We start from the raw sequence: 19,871 nt of genomic DNA, 5'->3' as shown, positions 1-19,871 counted from the left end.
TAATTGTCCATCACCAGGGGATTGCTTAGACACCCTTTGGTCCATTCACAGTTCCCTCCCTCATCTCCTCAATGAGGTCTTCCTTGACTGCCGTATCACGGAATGAGTGCACTGTTCAATCCATACATATTTGGGAGGATGAAAGAGTTCTGGAACGAGAGGGTGGGGATGGTGGGGCGGCATTGTGAACGTGCTTCATGCCGCTGAGCTGTACAGTGCAAAATGGTGAGAAGGTGAACCTTATCTTGTGTGTATTTTATCACAATTGAAAGAAAGTTAAAAAAAAAAAAAAGAGAGAGTGAATGATGCCCACCACACGCTCTAGCCCTTTATCAACTCAGTTTTTCTATCCAGGGCTTGCCCCAGTGGACACCAGAATCACCAGGAGAGCTTGCCCGGTTCCTCTCGCATTTCTCATTTACACATCTGGGCTGGGGCCCCATAATTTCTAATGAGTTCCCAGGTGATACTGCTGCTACTGGTCCAGGAACCCTACTTGGAGAACCACGGCTCTGTGCTTTCCAGTATGGCAGCCCCTGGTCACATGCGGTTATCGAGGCCCTCGAGGCTTAGCCTGTCCGAATCATGATGCGTTGCGAGTGTTAAAATGCAGACCAGATTTCAAAGAGTACCGCAGTATGGGGCGAGAGAATGTAATTTGTATTTAATTCATATTCATTCATTAGTAATTTTTATATGGATTGCATATTGAAATGATATTTTGGGTATATTGGGTATAAGAAAACATTTTTTAATGTCACCTATTCACTTTTTTACTTTTTTTTAAGTTTATTTATTTAAGTCATCTCTACCCTCCAAGGTGGGGCTCGAACTCATGACCCCAAGATGAAGAGTTGCATGCTCTCCTGACTGAGCCAGCCAGGTGCCTCTCACCTTTTTACTTTTTAACTGTGTTTTTAGAAAATTTAAGATTACATGCTGGGATGCCTTGGGGGCTCAGTGAGTTAAGCATCTGCCTTAGGCTCAGGTCACGATCCCAGGGTTCTGGGATCGAGCCCCACATCGGGCTCCCTGCTCAGCGGGGAACCTGCTTCTCCCTTTCCCTCTGCTGCTCCCCCTGCTTGTGCTCTCTCTCTTTGACAAATAAATAAATAAAATCTTAAAAAAAGAGAAAATTAAAAACTACACATGTAATGGGAATAGGGATCAACTGCAGTTTGGCACAAGGGATCTTTTGGGTGTGATGCAAATGTTCCCAACTGGGTAGTGGTCATGGTTGCACAGCTCTATACATTTCCAAAAAACTCACATCTGAAGTTGGGCACCTTTCATGGCATGCAAATTGTACCGGAAGAAGGTTGTTTTGAAGTCATGACGTACGTGGCTTGGATTCTGCATGGGTGTGGAATGTATCAGACCACGCTGCTTCAGATCACTGAATCTCAAACTCCGATGTGCACCTGGTTCGCGAGGAGGCACCAGGGGCACCTCGTGACAGTGCAGATTCCGCATTTATACCCGGCTCAGAGGATGCTCGTGTTGCCGGTAGAGGAGCCGTAGATTCAGCCTCTTACGGACCACTGTCTTATGCCTTTCATGCGGTGCTATATTCTATTTGCCTTTTTTTCCCGTTCCATGCCTGCCTCCCCGCTTGGCTCTCCACTCAGTGAGAGCAGCCGTGTTGTCTGACCTGTTCAGCCTCTATCCCCACAGGTTCCAATAAATGGTTCCTGGCACACGGCAGAGCCTGAATGAGTAATGGAACCCGGTATGCAGCTGTGGTCAGGGAGATGAGTCCATGGGTGTTAATGCGGAAAAATGCAGGGTGCAATGTGTTTTCACGCTGTACCAGGGGACACCCTGTCTACACCCTGCATCCACTGGGCTTGCACGGGGGCGGGGGGCACTGGATGGGCCATAAGGAACTGCCCCTAGGGCTGTCCTTCCTTCCTTCTGTGGACCTTGGGCTGCTGTTTAATCAGAACCAGTCACTAAAACACTGTCCTTGCGGACAGCCACCCCTACAAAGCCTGTGGCATGGATGGGAGCTCCGGGGAAGATGGACTGCTTCCCGCCACCCGCCCCCCCATCCCTAAGCGGACTTGTGCCCGCCCGGAGGCCACTCACTGCTCACTGGTCTGCATCAGCTCTATGAGGTCGGAGAAGAGAACGTCCCGGTTCCTCTCACAGAAACCGTTAACATCATAGGAGACCTGGAGGGAGACATTGTTGGGGGGAATAAGGGGCTGAGGCCTGGGTGGGCTGCTTACAACCCATGTGGTCAGGGGTCCCCTGGGGTCCTGCCCAAGGCTGACAGGATGGGGGCGGTACCCCTGGTTTGCAATAAGGGGCAGGGCGCTGCAGCATGGGCTTGGGGTCCCTGGAGGTCTGATGTTCAAGTGGAGATTGCAGGGCTGGGGCTGCAGCCTGGGCCAGAGGGAGGGGGAGGTGACAGTTCTAGCCCAGATTGGGGGAAGAGGTGCTGCAGCCTGGACAGAGGTCCTGGAGGGTCTGCTGTTTAATTTGAAGTCAGGAGGTCAGATTGAGCATCTGCATTGCGGTCAATCAAGGGGCTGGGGTTGGTGTCAGGAGCGTTCCAGCACCGGCTGGGGATCCATGGGGGGCTTCGGTCAGGCTTGTGGGCTGGGTCTGCCATCCACGGAGGGCGAGGAGCTCTATCCCAGTTTGGGGACTGGGGCGCTGCAGGATGGCCAGGAGACCCCTGGGGGTGTCTGCTGCCCACTTGAGGTCAATGGGAGAGTATGTAGTCCTGTCAGTTGGGGAGGAGGACTGCAGCCAGGACCAGAGGCCAGTGGATTTCTATAGTCTTAGGTAGGCATCTGTAGGGGGCTCCAGCCCATTTTGGAGGGCGGTAGCTTACAGCTTGGGTCTGTGGTCTTTGAGTTTGGGTCAGAAAGCTGTGTCTTGCGTCAGGGAGTTAGTGGGTGTGCAGCTCATATCGGGGTGTGGGAGTCTGCTGCCCAATGTGGGGTCAATGGGAGGGGGTTTCTGTCCTGTTAGGCGGAGCTGTCTGGTTAGTAAGTTGAGCTGTGATCTTGGTGGGGGGCCAGTGGGGGTTTCTGCAGCCCTAGCTGACGAAGCGAGGTGGTGGGCCGGGCCAGTTCCTGGGGCTCTGTGGGAGGGGTGGAGAAAGGGGTCGTGGAGTCCTGCAGCTCTGGCTGGGGGGTCCCTGTGGTCTCCCTTCACCAGGAGGTTGGGAGGCTGCCGCCAGGTGTGGCAGGCGGGGGGCGGGGCACACGGCGAACCTTGCCGGCGTAGTGGTGGATGACGAAGCCCGAGCTCCAGCTGTTGAAGTGCTCGTGGGTGCCCACCGCCGCCTGCAGCTTCTGCAGCAGGGTCTGGTCCGCGCCGCCGCCCGTGGCATGCATGGTGGCACACACGTCGTCCAGGACACTCATGATGCCCGGGGGGCTCTGCGGGGCGGGGGTGGGGTGGGGGTGGGGGAGGCGGGCAGCGGCTCAGCCTGGCCAAACCCTGCCGCCACCCGTTCCCAGAATGGGGAGGGGGTAGAGGAGGCGGGGCGGGGGCAAAAGGGGGATCCAAATACAAGAGCAAAAGTGGGGGTGGGGGTGGTGTGGGGGACGGCTGTGGAAGCTAGCCAGGGGGCAGAATGCGGTGAGGAACCCCCTAGGATCCATGCTCCTTCCCCTTCCCCAGACTGGGATGGCCTGGTGGGGGACCTGTCAGGGTTGACCCCTCTGTCCCCGAGCAGGCTGCCCTGGGGAAGGTTCGTTGAGTGGACAATACAAGCGGCCTGCCGAGTGAGCGGATGAGGTGGCTGATGGGATATTTCGATGTGCTCCGTCTGCCCCTAGGGGGCAGCAGGTGCAGAGAAGGGGCCCTAACCCCCTCTCTCCTCTCCCAGGCCCAGCTCCCCACCTGGCAAGACCCGCAGAGCTGGCCCAGTCCTCTGGCCCCGTCCTCACCAGTTTGTTTTCAATGAGGTCGCAGACGACTTTGTTGTTGAAGTACTGGATGGGGGTCCAGCGGATGCCCTCCTGTACGTACTCCTCCTGGGGGCAGCAAAGCGGGCAGGGATGAGGGTGGGGGTCTGGGCAAAGCTGTAGATGTTTCTAGAAAACATTCTTCACAAGGGTGGGGGAAGACGGTGTGGTGGATGTCTCCCCATATCTCCCCCTGTCATCACTTAGGACTGTCTCCAGTAACAAAGCCTGTTGCCCTGTGTGGGGCAGACTGGAAGCGCCACCCCTGACTGCCCTTGACCGCAGACAGACAGGAGCTGGTGGAAAAATATCCTGGCTCTGTTGCTTCTGGGGGGGGGGGGGGCAACTCTGAGGTCTGTGCTACAGAGTGTCCCCCAGGGCTCAGCAGAAATTGGCCCCAATTGCCTGCAGCGTAATCTGCTCATCAGTACACCCTATTCTGGCTTTTTTTTTTTTTTTTTTTAATTTATTTATTGGGCCGCCTGGGTGACTCAGTTGGTTCAGGATCTGCTTTCAGCTCAGGTCATGATCCTGGGGTCCTGGGATCGAGTCCTGCATCGGGCTCCTTGCTCAGTGAGGAGCCTGAGTCTCCCTCTGCCTGCTGCTCCCCCTGCTTGTGCTCGCTTTCTCTCTGACAAATAAATAAATTTGTCAGAGAGAGAGAAGGCATGAGTGAGTGGGGGCAGGGGCAGAGGGAGAGGGAGAGAGAATCCCAAACAGACTTCCCACTGAGCATGGAGCCCGATGTGGGGCTTGATCCTAGGACCCTGAGATCCTGACCTGAGCCGAAATCAAGAGTTGGACGCTTAACCGACTGAGCCACCCAGGTGCCCCCCCGACCCCTATTTTTTAAAAATATGTCTCCCACTTCCTCACTCCTTTCCTGATATTTGCCCTGAATCCTTGTCTCAGGCTCTGCTTCTGTGGGATGGGTTGGATGAAAACAGCAGGAATTTTTGTTCTCTTGCATGGCTGTCTCCCTAGCGCTGCAGCCAGTGCCTGGCACACAGCAGGTGCTCAATAAGTAATCACTGGAGGAATGACCGAGGAGGCTATGCCCCAGCCCTTGTCAAAGCTTTAGAGGCAGGAAACTGCTTCCATAGGACATTTCATGGTGGGGTCTGGACGGCTCAGCAGAGAGAGGTGAGAATGGGAGGCTGGAGGGGGCTTCCCCTGCTTGCTCAGCAGCCTTCATGGTCCTGCCCCACCCCCAGTGTGCCCTCCCACCTGCTCAGCTTTCAGGGTGAGTTCGATGAAGATCTGCTGCAGCTTCTCGTTGACAAAGTTGATGCAGAACTGCTCAAAGCCGTTTTTCTGCCAAGGGAGGCCAAGGGTGCTGCCATCAGCGGGCTGATGCTGGAGACTCCCGGGGCCACCGGGCCACCCCAGGAAGCCCAGGGAGGCAACGGGGTGCGGGCTGGGGAGCAGAGGCCATACCTGGAAGATCTCGAAGCCATAGATGTCAAGCACACCAATACTGTACTCCTCCTGGGGCTTCTGCATAGCGCGGTTGATGGCCTGCAACGTGGGCGGGGACAGTAGATGAGCGCTAGCTCATCACTGTCTGTGTCTGCACGTAACCACATCCACAGGCTGTGTCCTCCAACGCCAGCTCCTCTCCTGCCTTCTCCAGCTCTGCCCACCGCCCCCAGTCACCCGCATGAGAAATCCAGGTGTTAGAACATCCGGGTTCCTGCCTTGGGAGACCGCTTTGCCTCTTAACCATTCTGCACCTTGATTTTCCCATCTTTAAAATGGGGGTAATAATGGCAACTACTCTGTAGGGCTTTATAAAGGCATTAAATTGGTGCATGTAAAAACACTTAGAGTAGTAGCTGGCGGAGACTAAGCGTTCTGTAAGGTTGGGTCCTACAGTATTGTCATCATGCTTGGCCTTGACCCGTCCCGTTCCCATCCACTCCCGTCCAGTGCATCACTTTGTCTTCCTGACAGCCCCCTCGTGGCTCTAAGTGCACCCACCTGTCTCCATCCGCACAGCCCCTACCCCAGGCCTGGATGGTTCCAGCAGCCCCCTCCCTCCTGGGCTCCATGCCACAGCCAGATGGAGCCTCTTCCTAAATCTTCCGCCTGATCCCCTCCCGCCCCTCCTTGATGCCTCCCACTGCCGGGAATCGGTGAGGTGACAGCCAAGCCTGCCTTCCGCACTTGGCTGGTCCAAGCCCAGGGTGCTCTGGGGCAGGGCCTCTCCCACTCCCTGGCCCCGGCCCCTCTCACCTCGACGAGAAAGTCAAAGAGACGGGCGTAGAGCCCCTTGGCCAGGGCATCGCGGGTGTAGGCCGCCTGCTCCACGTTGAGGGTCACGTCGATAGACTCGCTGCGTCCTCCCCAGCGGCTGTCCATCTTGCGGCTGGTGAGCTTCTCCTGCAGCCGCCCGCTGTCGATGCCCAGCAGGTAGGCGGGAAAGGCCAGCACTGCCAGGGTTGGGGAGGAAAGAGAGCAGCCAGTTAGGCTCTTGGGCCTCCTGTGATGCTTCCATCGCTCTCCAGTGTGCCCAGGGAGGCCAGTATTGTCCCTGTGGGTTCTTACCCTCCTGGGGCCCAACGAGGAGGAAGCAGTTCACACCCGGAGAAACCCCTCCAGCCCGCCCTCCCCAGCACCCACACTCACGGTCCACACTCTCCACCCGGGCGTAATTCCCGTCTTCACAGAAGCTGATGTTTCCCAGGTGCAAGATTCCCGCCACCAGCTGGAGGACCAGCTGCTGGACGTTGGGCGGGATCCCAATGACCTGCATGGCATTCTGCCGGCACAACAGGGGCAGAACCTATACCACTCCACCTCCGCCCTGCCCTCCTGGGTTAGGCTTCTGGGGCCGTAGCACAGACACATGGATCCCTGTCTTGCCTCTTGCACCCACTTGCTGTGTGACCAGAGGCAAGTCCCCGTCCCTCTCTGGGCCTTGGCTTTCTAGAGTGGTGGTCACTGCTCACCAAAGTCTCACTGAAGTCGCTCCGGTCGTCGGTGCCATCCACCTTGTAGGTGTCCGATTGGAGGTAGTAATAGTAGTCGGGGGTCATGAGCCCCAGGTTCTGCCGCTGCTCCTGGGAGGCTCCTTCCAGCAGCTGGAGGGCGAGCAATTCTCATGCATCTGCTGTTGGACTGGCACAGTGCTTGTGATCCCCCAGTCCTCGCTGTCCTGGGCTCCTGGACACTGACCCTCCCACTGTCTCCCCTTGGGCTCTCCCTCTGCCCCAGCCTCACGGCCCCTTTCCTTGCACCTGGTAGTAGATGTGGAAGTTCCTCTCGTTTTCGTTCTGCATGACCACACGGGATTTCTCTAGCAGGAAGTTGGAGATCTTGCCCCCGTCTGGCTCCCCGCCACGGCTGAACTGGATCTCAAAGTACTTGCCCTGACGCCAAGAGAGCCAGGTGAGGTGCCCAGGGTCCCCCGGGGTGCAGGTTGGGGAGGAAATTGAGGATGGTCTTAGGAGACTGGCCTCTTGCCCCCTCTTGCCCACGTGACCTTGACTCTTCTCTCTCCACCTCCCACTTACACTCTTGTCGCTCTCTGCCTCAGCTCCTTCCCTCTGGCCTTTGTTTAAGCTGCTCCTTCTCTAATGACTCCAGCCCTCCTCAGGGCATCCAGCCCCGTGCCTGGCACATAGAAGTACCCCATTTTATTGACCACTTTCCTGTGGTCTTTCCACCACAGATCTTCCTGTGTGGTCTTTCGACCACAACACAGAGGCCTCTGTGACTCTGTGGGCTGCTGCTGGCTTCAGTGATCCTGACTGTCTCACAGGTGGTCTCTGAGCCCAGAGTGAGGGCCCCACAAGCCCCTTCTTTGGTCTCTGACAATATCTGGATTCTACTCTGGCCAGAGGTCGGAGGGCAGAGAAGGCCCCTTACTTTTTCCTTTCTGCCACTGTCAGTCAATGACGATACACATTCCATTATCCCACTACACAGACACCTGTAATGCAAGATATATACCTATTCTGTGGTACCATAAAATAATATAAAACATAATTACATTTTGGAGGTTCATCCATGGTTTTGTGTATATCAGTAGTTTGAAAATATATACTGTGTGATTCCATTTGTATAAAGTTCCAGAACAGCTGAAACTAATCTATGGTGGAAAAAAAGAAAAAAGACCTAGAGGAGTGGTTGCTTCTGGGGTGAGGTGGGAATAGAGATTGACTGAAAAGGGAGGGAAATTTCTGGAAAGACGGTGATGTTCTGTGCGTTGATAAGGCTTTGGTTGCTTGCACAGATGCATGCATATTTCTAAACTCGGTGAATGGTCTACTTTAGATTTACATGCTTTGCTATATGAAAATTTTACTTTAAAAGAGCACTGCAAATTTATATTGGACTGTAATTAATGATCTGCATGCTGCTATGTTGGCGAAGCAGAAAGTATGGTGTCTGCAGGTTACTCTCTAGTGCATCAAAAAAAGAAAAAAAAGATGAATGGGGTCACCTGGATGGCACAGTCAGTGGAACATGTGACTCTTAATCTTAGGGTTGTGAGTTCAAGCCCCACATTGGATGTGGAGCTTACTTAAAAAAAAAGGACAGATGGAGATATGATAAAGCAAGTATAGCAAAACGTTAACGATAGAATATCGGAATGGGCAGCAGGTGTTCACTATACCATTCTTCCAATTTTTCTGTGTTTTAATTTTTTTTAAGGTATGCCCCATGTCCGGTATGCAGCCCACTGCAGGGCCCGAACTCATGACCCTGAAATCAAGAGTCAGACACTCAACTGACTGAAACACCCAGGTGCCCCATTAAAACTTTTAATAATAAAATGTTGAGGAAAATACTTAACATATAATTACATGATAAATATGTTAGAAATATAAATATAATTAATAATATTTAGGGGAATACAAATCTTTTTAGTGTATGGAATTTATTAAATCATTTCATGTGTAGGTATTGTACTGGAATTACTGAGGTCTGTGAGATGGGTATTAACATCATCCCCATTTCATGGATGAGAAAACAGGAGTTTCAGGAAGTTTAAGCTGCTGAAACATTGTTTGTTTGTTTGTTTGTTTTGTCCAAGCCACAAATCGAAATAGTGACAGAATCAGACCGTAAATCCAGATCTGTTGACCTATTCTGTCTTCCATTAGGCTCAGCATTAACACCTGACACAAAGAAGGAGCCCAAGAACAATTTGTTGAAAGAAAGAGTGAATGAGAGAATACGTTGGGAACTGAACTGTGAATAGGAGCGGAGGTAGCATGGTCATAGCCAGGGAAATATTTAAGAATGTTACACAGACAAGTCAAGGCTTCTATAGTTCAGCTGAGGGGGAAGTCTTTTTCAGAAGGACCATATGCAGGAAGTGAGTCTCCCATAAGCAGGAAGTGAGTCTCCCACTGAGGAGCAGGGAGTTCCTATGTTATTGGGAACGCAGGTGTGTGTGTGTGTGTGTGTGTGTGTGTGTGTGTGTGTGTGTGTCAGTATGGAGGGAGCAGTTACTCCAAGGCGGGGCTGCAGACTCACAAAGCGGCTGGAATTGTTGTTGCGCACAGTCTTGGCATTGCCGAAGGCCTCTAGCAGTGGGTTTGATTGCAGGATGATATCTTTCACGTGCTGGGGGCAGAGGCAGGTGGAGATGAGAAAAGGTCAGGACGAGGTAGGTGGTCGTGGGGTTTAATTACCGTGCTTCTGGGGAGACCCAGCCCGTCCTTCTGTTCTCCCCTCACCTGGACTTTCTCGCCCCCGCCAGACACCTTGGAGATGTAGCCCATGATGTATTTGGCTGCCACGGTCTTCCCAGCTCCACTCTCTCCACTGGGGGTGGGTGAGGGACAGAAGGATCAGCAGCCAGCGGGGAGGGAAGGTTGGGGGGGTGAAAGCGCCCTTTCTAGTGCCCATTCATTCATTCATTCTCTACTGTGTGCTAGGCACTATACCAGGTTCTGGGGAAACAATAGTGAACAAGACAGATAGAAATCCCTGCTGTCTCACAGCTGACATTTAGAATGGACAGATGGACTATAACAGAATGAATGAATAAATATATCATGGGTCAGGGGGTGACAAGGAAAGTAAAACAGGGCCAGGGGCAGAGAGGGACAGTAAGGTTCTGTTTGGATCAGGAGTTCTGAGCAAAGCTCCCTAGGGTGGTGAGGCTGTTGTGGGGCCTGGGCAGGAGGGTGTGGGGCCCCCCACTCTGTACCTGATGATGACACACTGGTTCTCACAGTCAATGAGCATGTTGCGGTACATGTTGTCCGTGAGGGCATAGATGTGTGGGGGATTCTCGTACTGAGCCTGGTGGAGGAGGTCAGGTCTTAGCCCAGGGCTAGAGGCTGGGGGTCCTGGGGTGATGCTTCCCACCTGGCCCCAGTCTTACCGCGCCCTGGTAGAGGTCAATCTCGCGGTCAGTGAAGTAAGGCATCTGCTTGAAGGGGTTTACGGAGATGAGCACGGAGCCGATATAGGTCTGGGGTGCCGTTAAGGGCTGTGCGGTGTTCTGGCTGGCTTTGTTCTTCACGGGCCCCTGTACCCTAATCCTAATGCCCCGGGGCCTCCAGAGCCCCACTGCTCAGATCAAGAGATGGAGATACTCAGATGTGCCCTGGGTCTCTTAGGGAAAACACAGGGCTGGGTCCAGAAAGGAGAGACGGAATGTACTGCGGCTGAGCTACCTGGGGCCAAGAGAGTCATGAGGACCACAGCCGCCCCCAAGCAGAGCCCTGCTGTCACTCTGTCTGTCCCCTCCTCCCACCCGGGGCTCTCACTGCCCATCCCCAGCCCTGCTCATTTGCTTAGGCGTCTGTCTGTCCCTTCTATGCCACAGTCCCTCTGACACCCTTCCCTGCGTTCATCCTCGTGCCATCCCTCCACCCACTGGTCAGTCACCCTCCTGTCCCTCTCGCCACCATCTGCCTGCCCCCGCCCATGGCCCAGGGTACAAAGATGTAGTCGTCCATGAAGCGCTTGCGGAGATTGCCCACGATGGCGTCCTCGGTGATCTGGGGCAGCAACACCATGTCATCCACGCCGCTCTGCTTTACGTTGTGGCTCTGCCAGTGGAAGCGCTCCTTGCTGCCCTGGGGTGGGGGTGGCCAGGTGGGAGTGAGCCCCTGCAGGGGCGGGGCACGGTGGGGTCGGGGGGTGGTGGTGGTGCTGCTGCCTCAGTGCCCCCGCCTGGCTCACCTCCATCCATCACCTCCTTCTGATTCTGCCTCACCTCAGCCACCTGCCGGCCTCCTTCCCCGATTCGGGGACACCAGGACAGGTGGGCGAGGTGGAGTCCGGGCTCCCCGCCCCAGAGGAAGGGGCTCTGTCCTCCAATCCCTCCACCTAGTGTCCCACTGTCATGGAGGAGACCACGATGCCAGGCCCAGGGAGGCAGAGTGTGCTTGGGGCTCTGGCGCTGTGGGAGGGGAGAAGGGAGTCGGGGGAGGCTGGTTTGGGAGGTGTTGACTCACCCTCCTTCTCCCTTCTCCTTCAGACTCTGCCCCTCGCTTCTCCAGCCTCGTCTCCCTGCCCAGGCCCTGGCTGAGTCCCTGACTTCTCCGCGGCATTTGACCTGCCGCCCATCCTTGCACCTCTAGCTGGCCTCCTTCCTCCTCCTCTCCTCCTCCCTCATGGTCACGCATCTTAGCCTGTCCTGGCTGTGACCTCTGTCCTCTGTGGCCAGCTAGCCAGCCGTTACTCTGCTCCTCTGCCCCCACAGCTTTCCCTTCTCATTTCCCCCCTCTTTTTTTTTTTTTTTAATCGGGTGAGGCTTTCGTTAGGCCCCTGGGAGGAGACTTAGATACAGGCTCCCCCCGAAGACCCCTCCTCCAGGAAGTCTGCCTGGAATGTTTTCTCTTTTCAGCCTGAGTTCATCAGTGCCTTGGACACTTAAACATAGTGGCTGTTTCAGGTGCACTGTGGTCAGCATAACCCTGCCATGGAGGAGTCTGGCAAACAGGTGAGTGTTGGGGGCCCAGAGCTTCCCTGGCAGGCATGCTCATGCCTACATAAGATGTCCCGCCTCCAGGAAGCCCCTCATTCTCAGACCAGGAGCTCTTGGAGGGCAGGGACTGGAACTGAGTCCTTTCTCCGCTCCAGAAGGAATGACCTCACAGATGAACAGGGAACAGGGACAAAGAAAGAAACCCAGCTTCAGAGGAACACCCCAAGAGCAAAGGATGCTGGGAATCAGAGTCAAGTCCTCAAAGCTGACCAGTGTTTGCCGCACAGATGCCAGGGAAGGGAGACGGTGTGCTGGGCAGAGAGGACGCGGGCAGGCACGGAGCAGGAGGGGGGGTGTAGGACAGATGTGGAGGAGAGGCCAGTCATCCGGGGGACCCTGAGGATTTCCTGAGCAAGGGAGGTGCAAGGTCACATTCTGGACAGGCTGACAGCCAGAGCAGGGGTCATTGAGGAATGCCCACAGACATTAAGTGAAACCAGTTTTTGGTGGGGGGTAGATCTGGGTTCCAGTCCAGGTGGGGTTACCCACACTGCTCTGAGCCTCAGTAGCCTCATCTGTAAAATGGGGGGAGCAGCCGCACTTTCCAGGGTTAACAGGAGGGGGTACACTGCCCTGGGGTCCAAAATCCAAAATGGGGTGAAGGGCTGGTGCTCTTCTCCGGCCCAAGGAGTTGTGAGGATGGGCCCGGGCAGAGGGGCCCTGGATGGAATTAACATTCACCAAGCATCTGTGACATGCTTGATGCAGGGGCCAGGAGTGAAGCCAGCATTATCAGCAGTCCTCACAGCAGAGTCTAGGGACGGAAACTGAGGCTCGAGAAGTGTTTGACACTTGACTACAGACCCAGCTCAATTGTCTCCAAGGGTGTGGGATTCGAGTGTGGACCCATCGCAAAGCCCAGGCTCTTGAGTCTACACCCACCAGTGGCTGGGGCCTATGGGGTGTTTGGGCTGGGACTTGAAAGTCAAGAAGGGCTTTGGTCAAGAGCTGGGAGAAAACGTGCGCCAGGCAGTGTGAACTGGCCGGACGTGGGTGCAGAAGCAGGAGCGGAGAGCAGAGGAGGAAGCGTCTGTGGGGGGGTTAGGGCTCGAACCCCCTCAAGCTGCTTCTGGCCTGAGCCGTCAGACTGAGTTTTGGATGTGGCAAATCTGATCTCACTCCAGGGCTGAGAACCCATCTGTGGCTTCCTATCACGCTCCCATCCATCCATCCCACCAAAGATTCTGGGGTGCTTACTGTGTGCTGGTAACTTCGGCCCCCAGGGAAACACTCTTTCAGTCCCTCACCTGGGCGCCTCCGAGCTTTGCTGATGCTTGGGCCTCTGTCAGAACACCCTGCCTGCCTGGTCCGTGCCGGTCCGGCCTTCACACTTGGCTCAGGTGACACTTCCTCTAAGAAGCCCTCCCCAGCCCTGGGCCAGGTGGACATTCCCTCTGGACCCCCCCAGCCCCCAGGGCCCCTCACCACAGCCCTGTCCACATGCTGGACGCCCTGCATGTTGGGGGCAGCTTCTGGTGTCCAGGCTCCCGAGGGCAGGGGCTCAGACCATGCCTGGCTGCACGTCGCGTCAGGGCTCATTTGAATGACTGAGTGGGAAGCGTGGGATGGCGCATGAATGAATGGAGGGGAAGTCAACCAGGGCCAGGTCCTGAACGGCCTTGAATGCCAAGCAAAGGAACTCAGCCTTGATTGTCAGCAGCTTGGAGGATTCTCAGCAGGGCTCCTGGGGACACTCGAAGAATTGTGGGAGCATTTTCGGTTGTCCTGGGAATGGGGGCTGGCTGGCATTGGGGCTGCAGGCACCAAATTGGCCCACAAGTTATCAGCCTGACCGCAGCCCCCATTCCACCCCACCAGATGCTCACGTAAGTGACAAACTGTTTATAATCATTGGAACCTAGGTTGGAATTCGATTTTATGTCTACACAGAGAAGCTAGGTGCGTTTTGCATGGCTGACACCTGCTCCATCTTCCAGACTACCCTGTATCAAGGGAGATTTTAGTGTTATTCAGATCACACCAAGACTCGTTCAGCATTTTGGCAGCTCCTGCTGCTTGTGGCGTTAGCGTGGCTGACATGTCACTCGGCATCAGCTCACTGAGATGCTCCTGTGTCCCGGCGTCAGCACCTGGGGGCTCCAGTGGGCGTCCGTGGGCCACTGACCTGACCATTTTCAGCTTTATGTGCCTGTTTTCTTCCCAGTGACTTTCTCCTCTGCATTACAGGAGATGACAGTGTTTTTGAAATGATGGGAGTCGGTGTGTTTCACTGTCCGTGAATTTCAATTCAGGGTTTCGGGGGGGCCTGCCAAGGGTCTGTTATAAGAAGGGGGTGCTGGGTGTGATGCACCGAGAACCCCGGGGTGCAGTGGGAAGGGTGGTGGGGAGGACAGAGCCGTGGGAGCAGCATTGTGCAGGGGTTGGAGAGGATGCCTACGACAGAGGCTGAGCAGGGCGTCAGCTGGGAGGTTGGAGGCAGCCAGGACTGGTGAGACCTGGAGGTGACAAGAGCCAGCTGGGAGAAGCAGGGAGCCATTGACCGGACCCCTGAGCTACTGAAGAGTGTCCAGCTCACCGGAGGCTCAGAGGGGCCCCTGTGGAGAGCACTGGCGACCTCATTCAGAAGTCAGATTGGGAGGTCAGAAGGTGTAGATAGGGAGTGAAGATGGCTTTCAGACAGTCTGGCTGAGAAGGGGAAGAGGGAAAGATGCTGTGGGGAGAGGAGGGGTCAGGGAGCAGGTTTCCTGTTTTCAAGATGGGGAGACCAGAGTGTGTTGGTGAGAAAAGAGGATGAAGTCTGGGAGCAAAGTGGTATCTGTCCTGGACTGGTGTCACTCAGGGGCCATAGGCAGGGGTCTGCGCTTTCTCGGGAAGTGGGGGGCTGATAGGGGAGACAGGAAGTAGATCCTCTCTCTGAAGACCTCTGGGGGGTGGGGCTTCGGGTGGTAACTATGGTAACCAACAGCCATCATAACAACAGTTAACAGCCCACTGGCACTTACTGTGTGCCATGTGTGGTCTAGGCTTCCTCTGCAAATGACCTTATTTATCATGCTGGGATCAGTACTATGACTAGGTACACTTTGTGGAAGAGAAAGCTATAGCACAGAGAGGTTCGTTGTCCTCTCCAAGGTCACACAGCAGGAAGGGAGGACCTGGGAGAGGATGGTAGAGACTGTCGCCCTTAGCCCGGTCTTCAGGTCAGAGGTGGCGGGGGTTGGTGCCTCAGATCAGATGAAGGGGGGGCCTTGAGACAAGATCAGTCCTGCCCAGAGTTTCCCCTGTGGGTCAGTCTGGTCTCTACACTCCTGGGCCCCTCAAGCTGGGCTGAGGCTCAAGGCCACTTCCTTTCTCTGAGGTCAGAGGCCCTGATGCTGGCTGTGTCTGGCTGGTTCTCTTGGCCCCAAGGACTTGGTTCCTCTTCCTGTCCCTTCCTTTTTCCGCCAGCCAGCTGAGTGGCCCTCTGCCTCTTGCAGTCCCTGCCATGACTCTCTGTGTCCTGCCCCCCCGGGGGAACCTGGAACCTCCAGATCCGCTCCTTGCCCCCTGCGAGGACAAAGACCATGGGTTGTTTGTGGTGGAGGGAGAGTGGGTGTTGCGCGAGTGACTACAGTGTGTGGAAGGACAGTCAAGAATTCTGGCCTGGGACCAGTTGGGTGGCTTGACAGTTGACTATGTGACCCCGGGGAGGCCACCTCACTTCTCCAAGCCTTGGTTTTCCCATCTGTAAAATGGATTCCATAATAAACTTCCTCCACTGGTTCTCTGAGAGGAGTCGGTGAGCCAGGGCAGAGAGGGGATGCACTCAGGAAATGGCAGCTGGTGACCCCAACAGCATTTAGTGCAAGTGATTGGTGTTCGACAGAGGATATAGGAGCTGGTGAATAGATGCTTGTTGAGGGAGTGAAGGGGTGAACGAGGTGCCATTGGGACGAGACTGCCGCCTCCCGCCCTGTGTCGTGAGTCCAGCTCCCTGTGGCCTCCAAGTCTCCATAGATCAAGTCGAAACTGAATTTCTGAGTCCCTTCCTTGGGGGTGGGGGTGCAATGAAGATGTTGTGGTCACAGTTGACCACAAGCCAAGTATGACTCAACCTGATGGGGCTCTTGTGAAAGAGAGTCAGGGCTGGGGTGGGAGGTGAGAGGTAGCTTCTGACTTTGGCTCTTCAGAGGGACTCCCCCCCGTCTAAGGCAGAGGGCATGGGGAGTGGAGCTGCCAGGTCCATATGCGGCTGGCCGGATGGGCAGCCTGGGGCATGTGGGGGTCAGCACCCCCAAACCCCCACAGCCCCTCATCTTGTGTGTGTGTGGGGGGGCAGGAGGTTGCAGGTCAAGGTGGCTGCTAAGAGCATGACCTTGGGAGTCCCTGAGTTGATATCCTCTGCCAGTTTGGGGCTGTACAGCAGCTCACCTAACCTCCCTGGAAGGGAAGGTTATTTCCTCATCTGGAAATAGTGATGGCTATTTCCTCATCGGGAAAATGGGAACACTGAGGGCTGCAGGCCTCATGGGGCAGTTAGCCGTGCAGACTCAGTGAGGTCAGGCTTGGGAAGCGGAAACCCTAGCCGTCCTCGCCATGCCCAGGAGCAATAGCTTTAAGCTGGCTGGTCCCACAGGCTTAGGGTGTAGGCCAGGGGGAGGGGCTGGATGAGGGTGCTTTTGCAATTTGCCCTAACTGCTCTGGCCTCCTTGCTCCTCGGTGCTGATGAGAAGAGCACCAGACTGGAGAAAACAATGCAACGGCCACTTCCTTCCTCGTTGGGGTCCTGTGAGCTGTGGTCGCCAGCAGGGAGGAGATGTGAAGCTGCCATGGCAGCTGCTGCTGGGGCCAGCCCCCAGCTCCTGCCCCCCACCCCAGTGTGTCCCTGCAGCCTTGGTTCCCCCAACTCAGTGGGGTTCTGGGGCTACACCTTGCATCCCTGCACTGTGCAAAGAGCATCCTCGCCTCCAAAGGCTCTTGAGGTCCCCCCTCTCTTGGGGGGAGGGCTCTCAGTTTCCTTTTGGCCTAACTAGAGGGGACAGGTGGGGACCTTTGTCCTTCTAGAGTCCTCCTCCCTAACTCTCTCTTGGCCAACAGCCTTCTCTGTCCATCCCCACGGCTGCTGCCTGTGGACCAAGCAGTCACATCACTGGTCTCCCCGCTTTATGTCTGTACTTTACAATCACCCTTACCCACACCCCCCCCAACCGCCACCAGCTGGGGACAATTAATTGCTACCTTCACCCACCTTGCCGTCAAAGTCAAACAAAAACAGCTAAACCTCAGTACCAGCACCAGCGGTCAACATCAAACAGAAAAACAATGATGACTCGCACCACCAATTTCCCTAGCATCACCCACCGCCACGACAACCACACTCACGGTACTAGCTATCAACAACCACACATGACCAGCTGCCATGGAAGCAGCCATGCCAAAGCCAACATGGCCGACCAATAGCATAAGATCACTACCATCACCACCCACCTCCGAATGACAGCGACCACCAACTGCCATCATTCCACGGATCAACCCTGACAATGACCCACCACCGACCGCAAACATTCCACACTAGCTGGCACCAAAAACAGCCATCACCACCACCAACACACCTACAAGAATCACAGTCGCCACCAACTTGCAACAATAGACAGCGGTGATCACCATGGCCACCAATGGCACCAACAACCCAATAACCATTGTTTGACAGCGACCGAGAATGAGTCACCTCCACCCACTGCCATCACTAACTCGAGCAATGAATGAGCATCACCCACAGTGATGGTTACTGTACAGAGTGCATAGTAGGTGCTCTGTAAAGCACTTTATGAGCATGAATCTTTCCACACTCTTCCTGGCACTCGTCATCTTCCCTCCAGGAAGCAATCAGCATCCCTAGATAGAAGTATTAGCCTTGTGGAGGTCTGCTCTTTTTTCCCCTCTCTGGGGTCCTCTTGGGGGAGTTTCTCCCCTCCCACACCCCATCAGCTGAGCAAACCATTGACTAAGCATTTCATATGGCTTCCTTGGGAGGGGTTGCTTTTCTTTCAAGTAGCAAATCATTTCCTGTGTTCTTTTGATCAAAGTCTGCCCATCTGAGCTCCTGAGCCCTACTGGCTTAGCTCCTTCTTCGAATTCCTGTCCCAAGCCCAGAGCTCTAGCCGATGGTTTGGTTTGTGAATTACCCAGAGGGGTGCTTGGCCAGTGATGCCCAATATATCATCGGCTTTCTGAAATCAGGAGAGGTTTTCTCTCACACTAACACAATCCTTGCCGCTTGGTCTACCGCCTGCCTCCTCCACCTTGGTCAGCTGCCTGCTGCAACTGCCAGGAAAGTTGTCACCACCGGCTCTGTGACTGTCCTGGCCACATGCTCTCACTGACAGACTGACAAGAAACGAAAGCTGAAGTGGCTTGCAAATGCTTGGAGCAGTGGGGGCAAATGTTCTAGCCCGCCCGGGCTCTCTCTTAATGTGTGGGTCATGATGCTGCTGGGTTTAGACCCGTGACAGTGACAGTCTCCTGAACCTTGTCACCATAATCATCATCAGATCTTAACCTCACTGGGGGGTGATACCTCTGGCCGCGGTGTATCCCCTGCCATACCTGCTTGGAAGGGTACCAGCGGTGGTGGGGCCGTCTCCTGTTCCTGCGATTGCTATGACCAGACCACCTTGTCACTTACACAGGCATGATGTCACTACACCATCGCTGCCCCCCATTGCCCATTCGACACAGCTTCTGCTCCCAGCTGTGGACTCAGCGTGGCAGAACCCACAGACTCTCTGAAGTTCTGAGAGTTTCCCCGAACACCTTCTACATCTCAGCTGACTTCCAAATATGACATATGTGGGAACCGAGGCCAGAGAGGGGAAGTGACTTGCCCAAGGCCACACGGGAAGATGAGGGACCCAGCTGGGCTGGAGACTGGTTCCCGAAACCCCGAGAAAGGGGTCTGTCCTTGTCCCTGCAGATACCATGTGATCCCGCAGGGTCATCCTCTGTCCTTCAGTTACTGCTCCGTGCTTGGTCCCCCCTCAGCATCCTGGCATCCTGGCACCATTAGATGTGAGCTTGGTCCCTGGTGAAGGATGCTGGGGGCACCTGAGCTGCAGTGAGCAACCCCCAAAGGGTCCACTGTGCCCCTCCCCAGGCCCCACCTTCTGACTGGTGGCGTCCAGGGCACCTCCACCTGGCTGGTGCCCCCCACCCCTGCACCGCAGGCCCGCGCTTGAAGGACTTACCATGGTTGGGGGGGGTTGTGTCAGGCCCCTGGGGAGCACCCCGATGAGTCGTGGCAGGGGTAGAGGCTCAGGGTGTTCTGGGGGGTGGCTCAGGCATGGCCCTGCTCCTGCTCCCGCTCCTGCACCAGACTCCCAGCCCTAGTTCCTCTTAGAACAGCCCCTCTCCCACTTCCTTTAGTGGGAGGGGCCACTACTACAGGGGAGGGAAGCTGGGCCAGGGGCGGGGAGAGAGCTCCAGCTGCAGTGGTGGAGCTGCGGGGCGCTGGCTGTTTGGGGCTCTGAGCCTGAGGGAGAGGTTGAGCATTCATGGCAGCAGCTGCCAGGCCCTGGGAAGGCCCTTTCTCCAACTCCTGGGACTGGGGCTGCAGCAAACAGCACACAGGTCAGCTGGCTGCAGGACTGACTGCTCTTTCAGGTCGCCTCCGGAAGCGTTTGGGCTGCTCAGGTCTCTTCAAAACCACTTCAGATATATGTCTGTTCAGGCGTCCCTAAGCAAACTCCGTCCTCCAGAGCCGCTCCTGCCGGTCTTTCCCCCAGAAAGGCCAGTGGGGAGCCACGCGGGTCTGTGTCGGGGCAGGGTGCCGGGGTACCTCACGAGCAGAGGTTACCAGGAACCAGGGGCAGCTGTTAGATTCCAGACTTGGGATGTCAGCTCTGGATTTAATAACCCCCAGCTCTACTTCCGGCCCCCCCCACTTTCTTATAAAATGGGGGCGCGGGACGTCGCCGCAGTGCCTGGCACACATAGGATTCATCAAGTGTTGGCCCCTGTCCCGATCTCGGGAGACCAGCAGGCCACGTCCC

The 19,871-nt window shown here is 55.6% G+C and overlaps 1 protein-coding gene across 1 annotated transcript in view; it reads right to left on the bottom strand.

Annotated features, from left to right (window-relative positions):
* The window catches only part of MYO1F (myosin IF), a 31,776-nt gene extending 12,554 nt beyond the window's left edge, over positions 1–19,222 (bottom strand). The window contains exons 1-15 of the mRNA XM_026481231.4: positions 19,068–19,222; positions 10,832–10,969; positions 10,270–10,359; positions 10,093–10,187; positions 9,617–9,704; positions 9,414–9,503; positions 7,166–7,297; positions 6,878–7,009; positions 6,555–6,687; positions 6,162–6,358; positions 5,364–5,444; positions 5,154–5,240; positions 3,909–3,995; positions 3,228–3,395; positions 2,089–2,174 (exon numbers count right to left, since the gene is read on the bottom strand). Coding sequence (XP_026337016.1) covers positions 2,089–2,174; positions 3,228–3,395; positions 3,909–3,995; positions 5,154–5,240; positions 5,364–5,444; positions 6,162–6,358; positions 6,555–6,687; positions 6,878–7,009; positions 7,166–7,297; positions 9,414–9,503; positions 9,617–9,704; positions 10,093–10,187; positions 10,270–10,359; positions 10,832–10,969; positions 19,068–19,070 — 1,607 coding nt within the window. The 5' untranslated portion in view covers positions 19,071–19,222. The remainder of the gene's footprint in view (positions 1–2,088; positions 2,175–3,227; positions 3,396–3,908; positions 3,996–5,153; positions 5,241–5,363; positions 5,445–6,161; positions 6,359–6,554; positions 6,688–6,877; positions 7,010–7,165; positions 7,298–9,413; positions 9,504–9,616; positions 9,705–10,092; positions 10,188–10,269; positions 10,360–10,831; positions 10,970–19,067) is intronic.
* Between the last annotated feature and the right edge of the window lie 649 nt (positions 19,223–19,871).

This window comes from Ursus arctos, unplaced genomic scaffold (assembly GCF_023065955.2).
Source record: "Ursus arctos isolate Adak ecotype North America unplaced genomic scaffold, UrsArc2.0 scaffold_14, whole genome shotgun sequence".
Classification (NCBI taxonomy): Eukaryota; Metazoa; Chordata; class Mammalia; order Carnivora; family Ursidae; genus Ursus; species Ursus arctos.
Note: the sequence above shows the minus strand (reverse complement) of the source record. Positions and strands in the feature narration are given on the sequence as shown.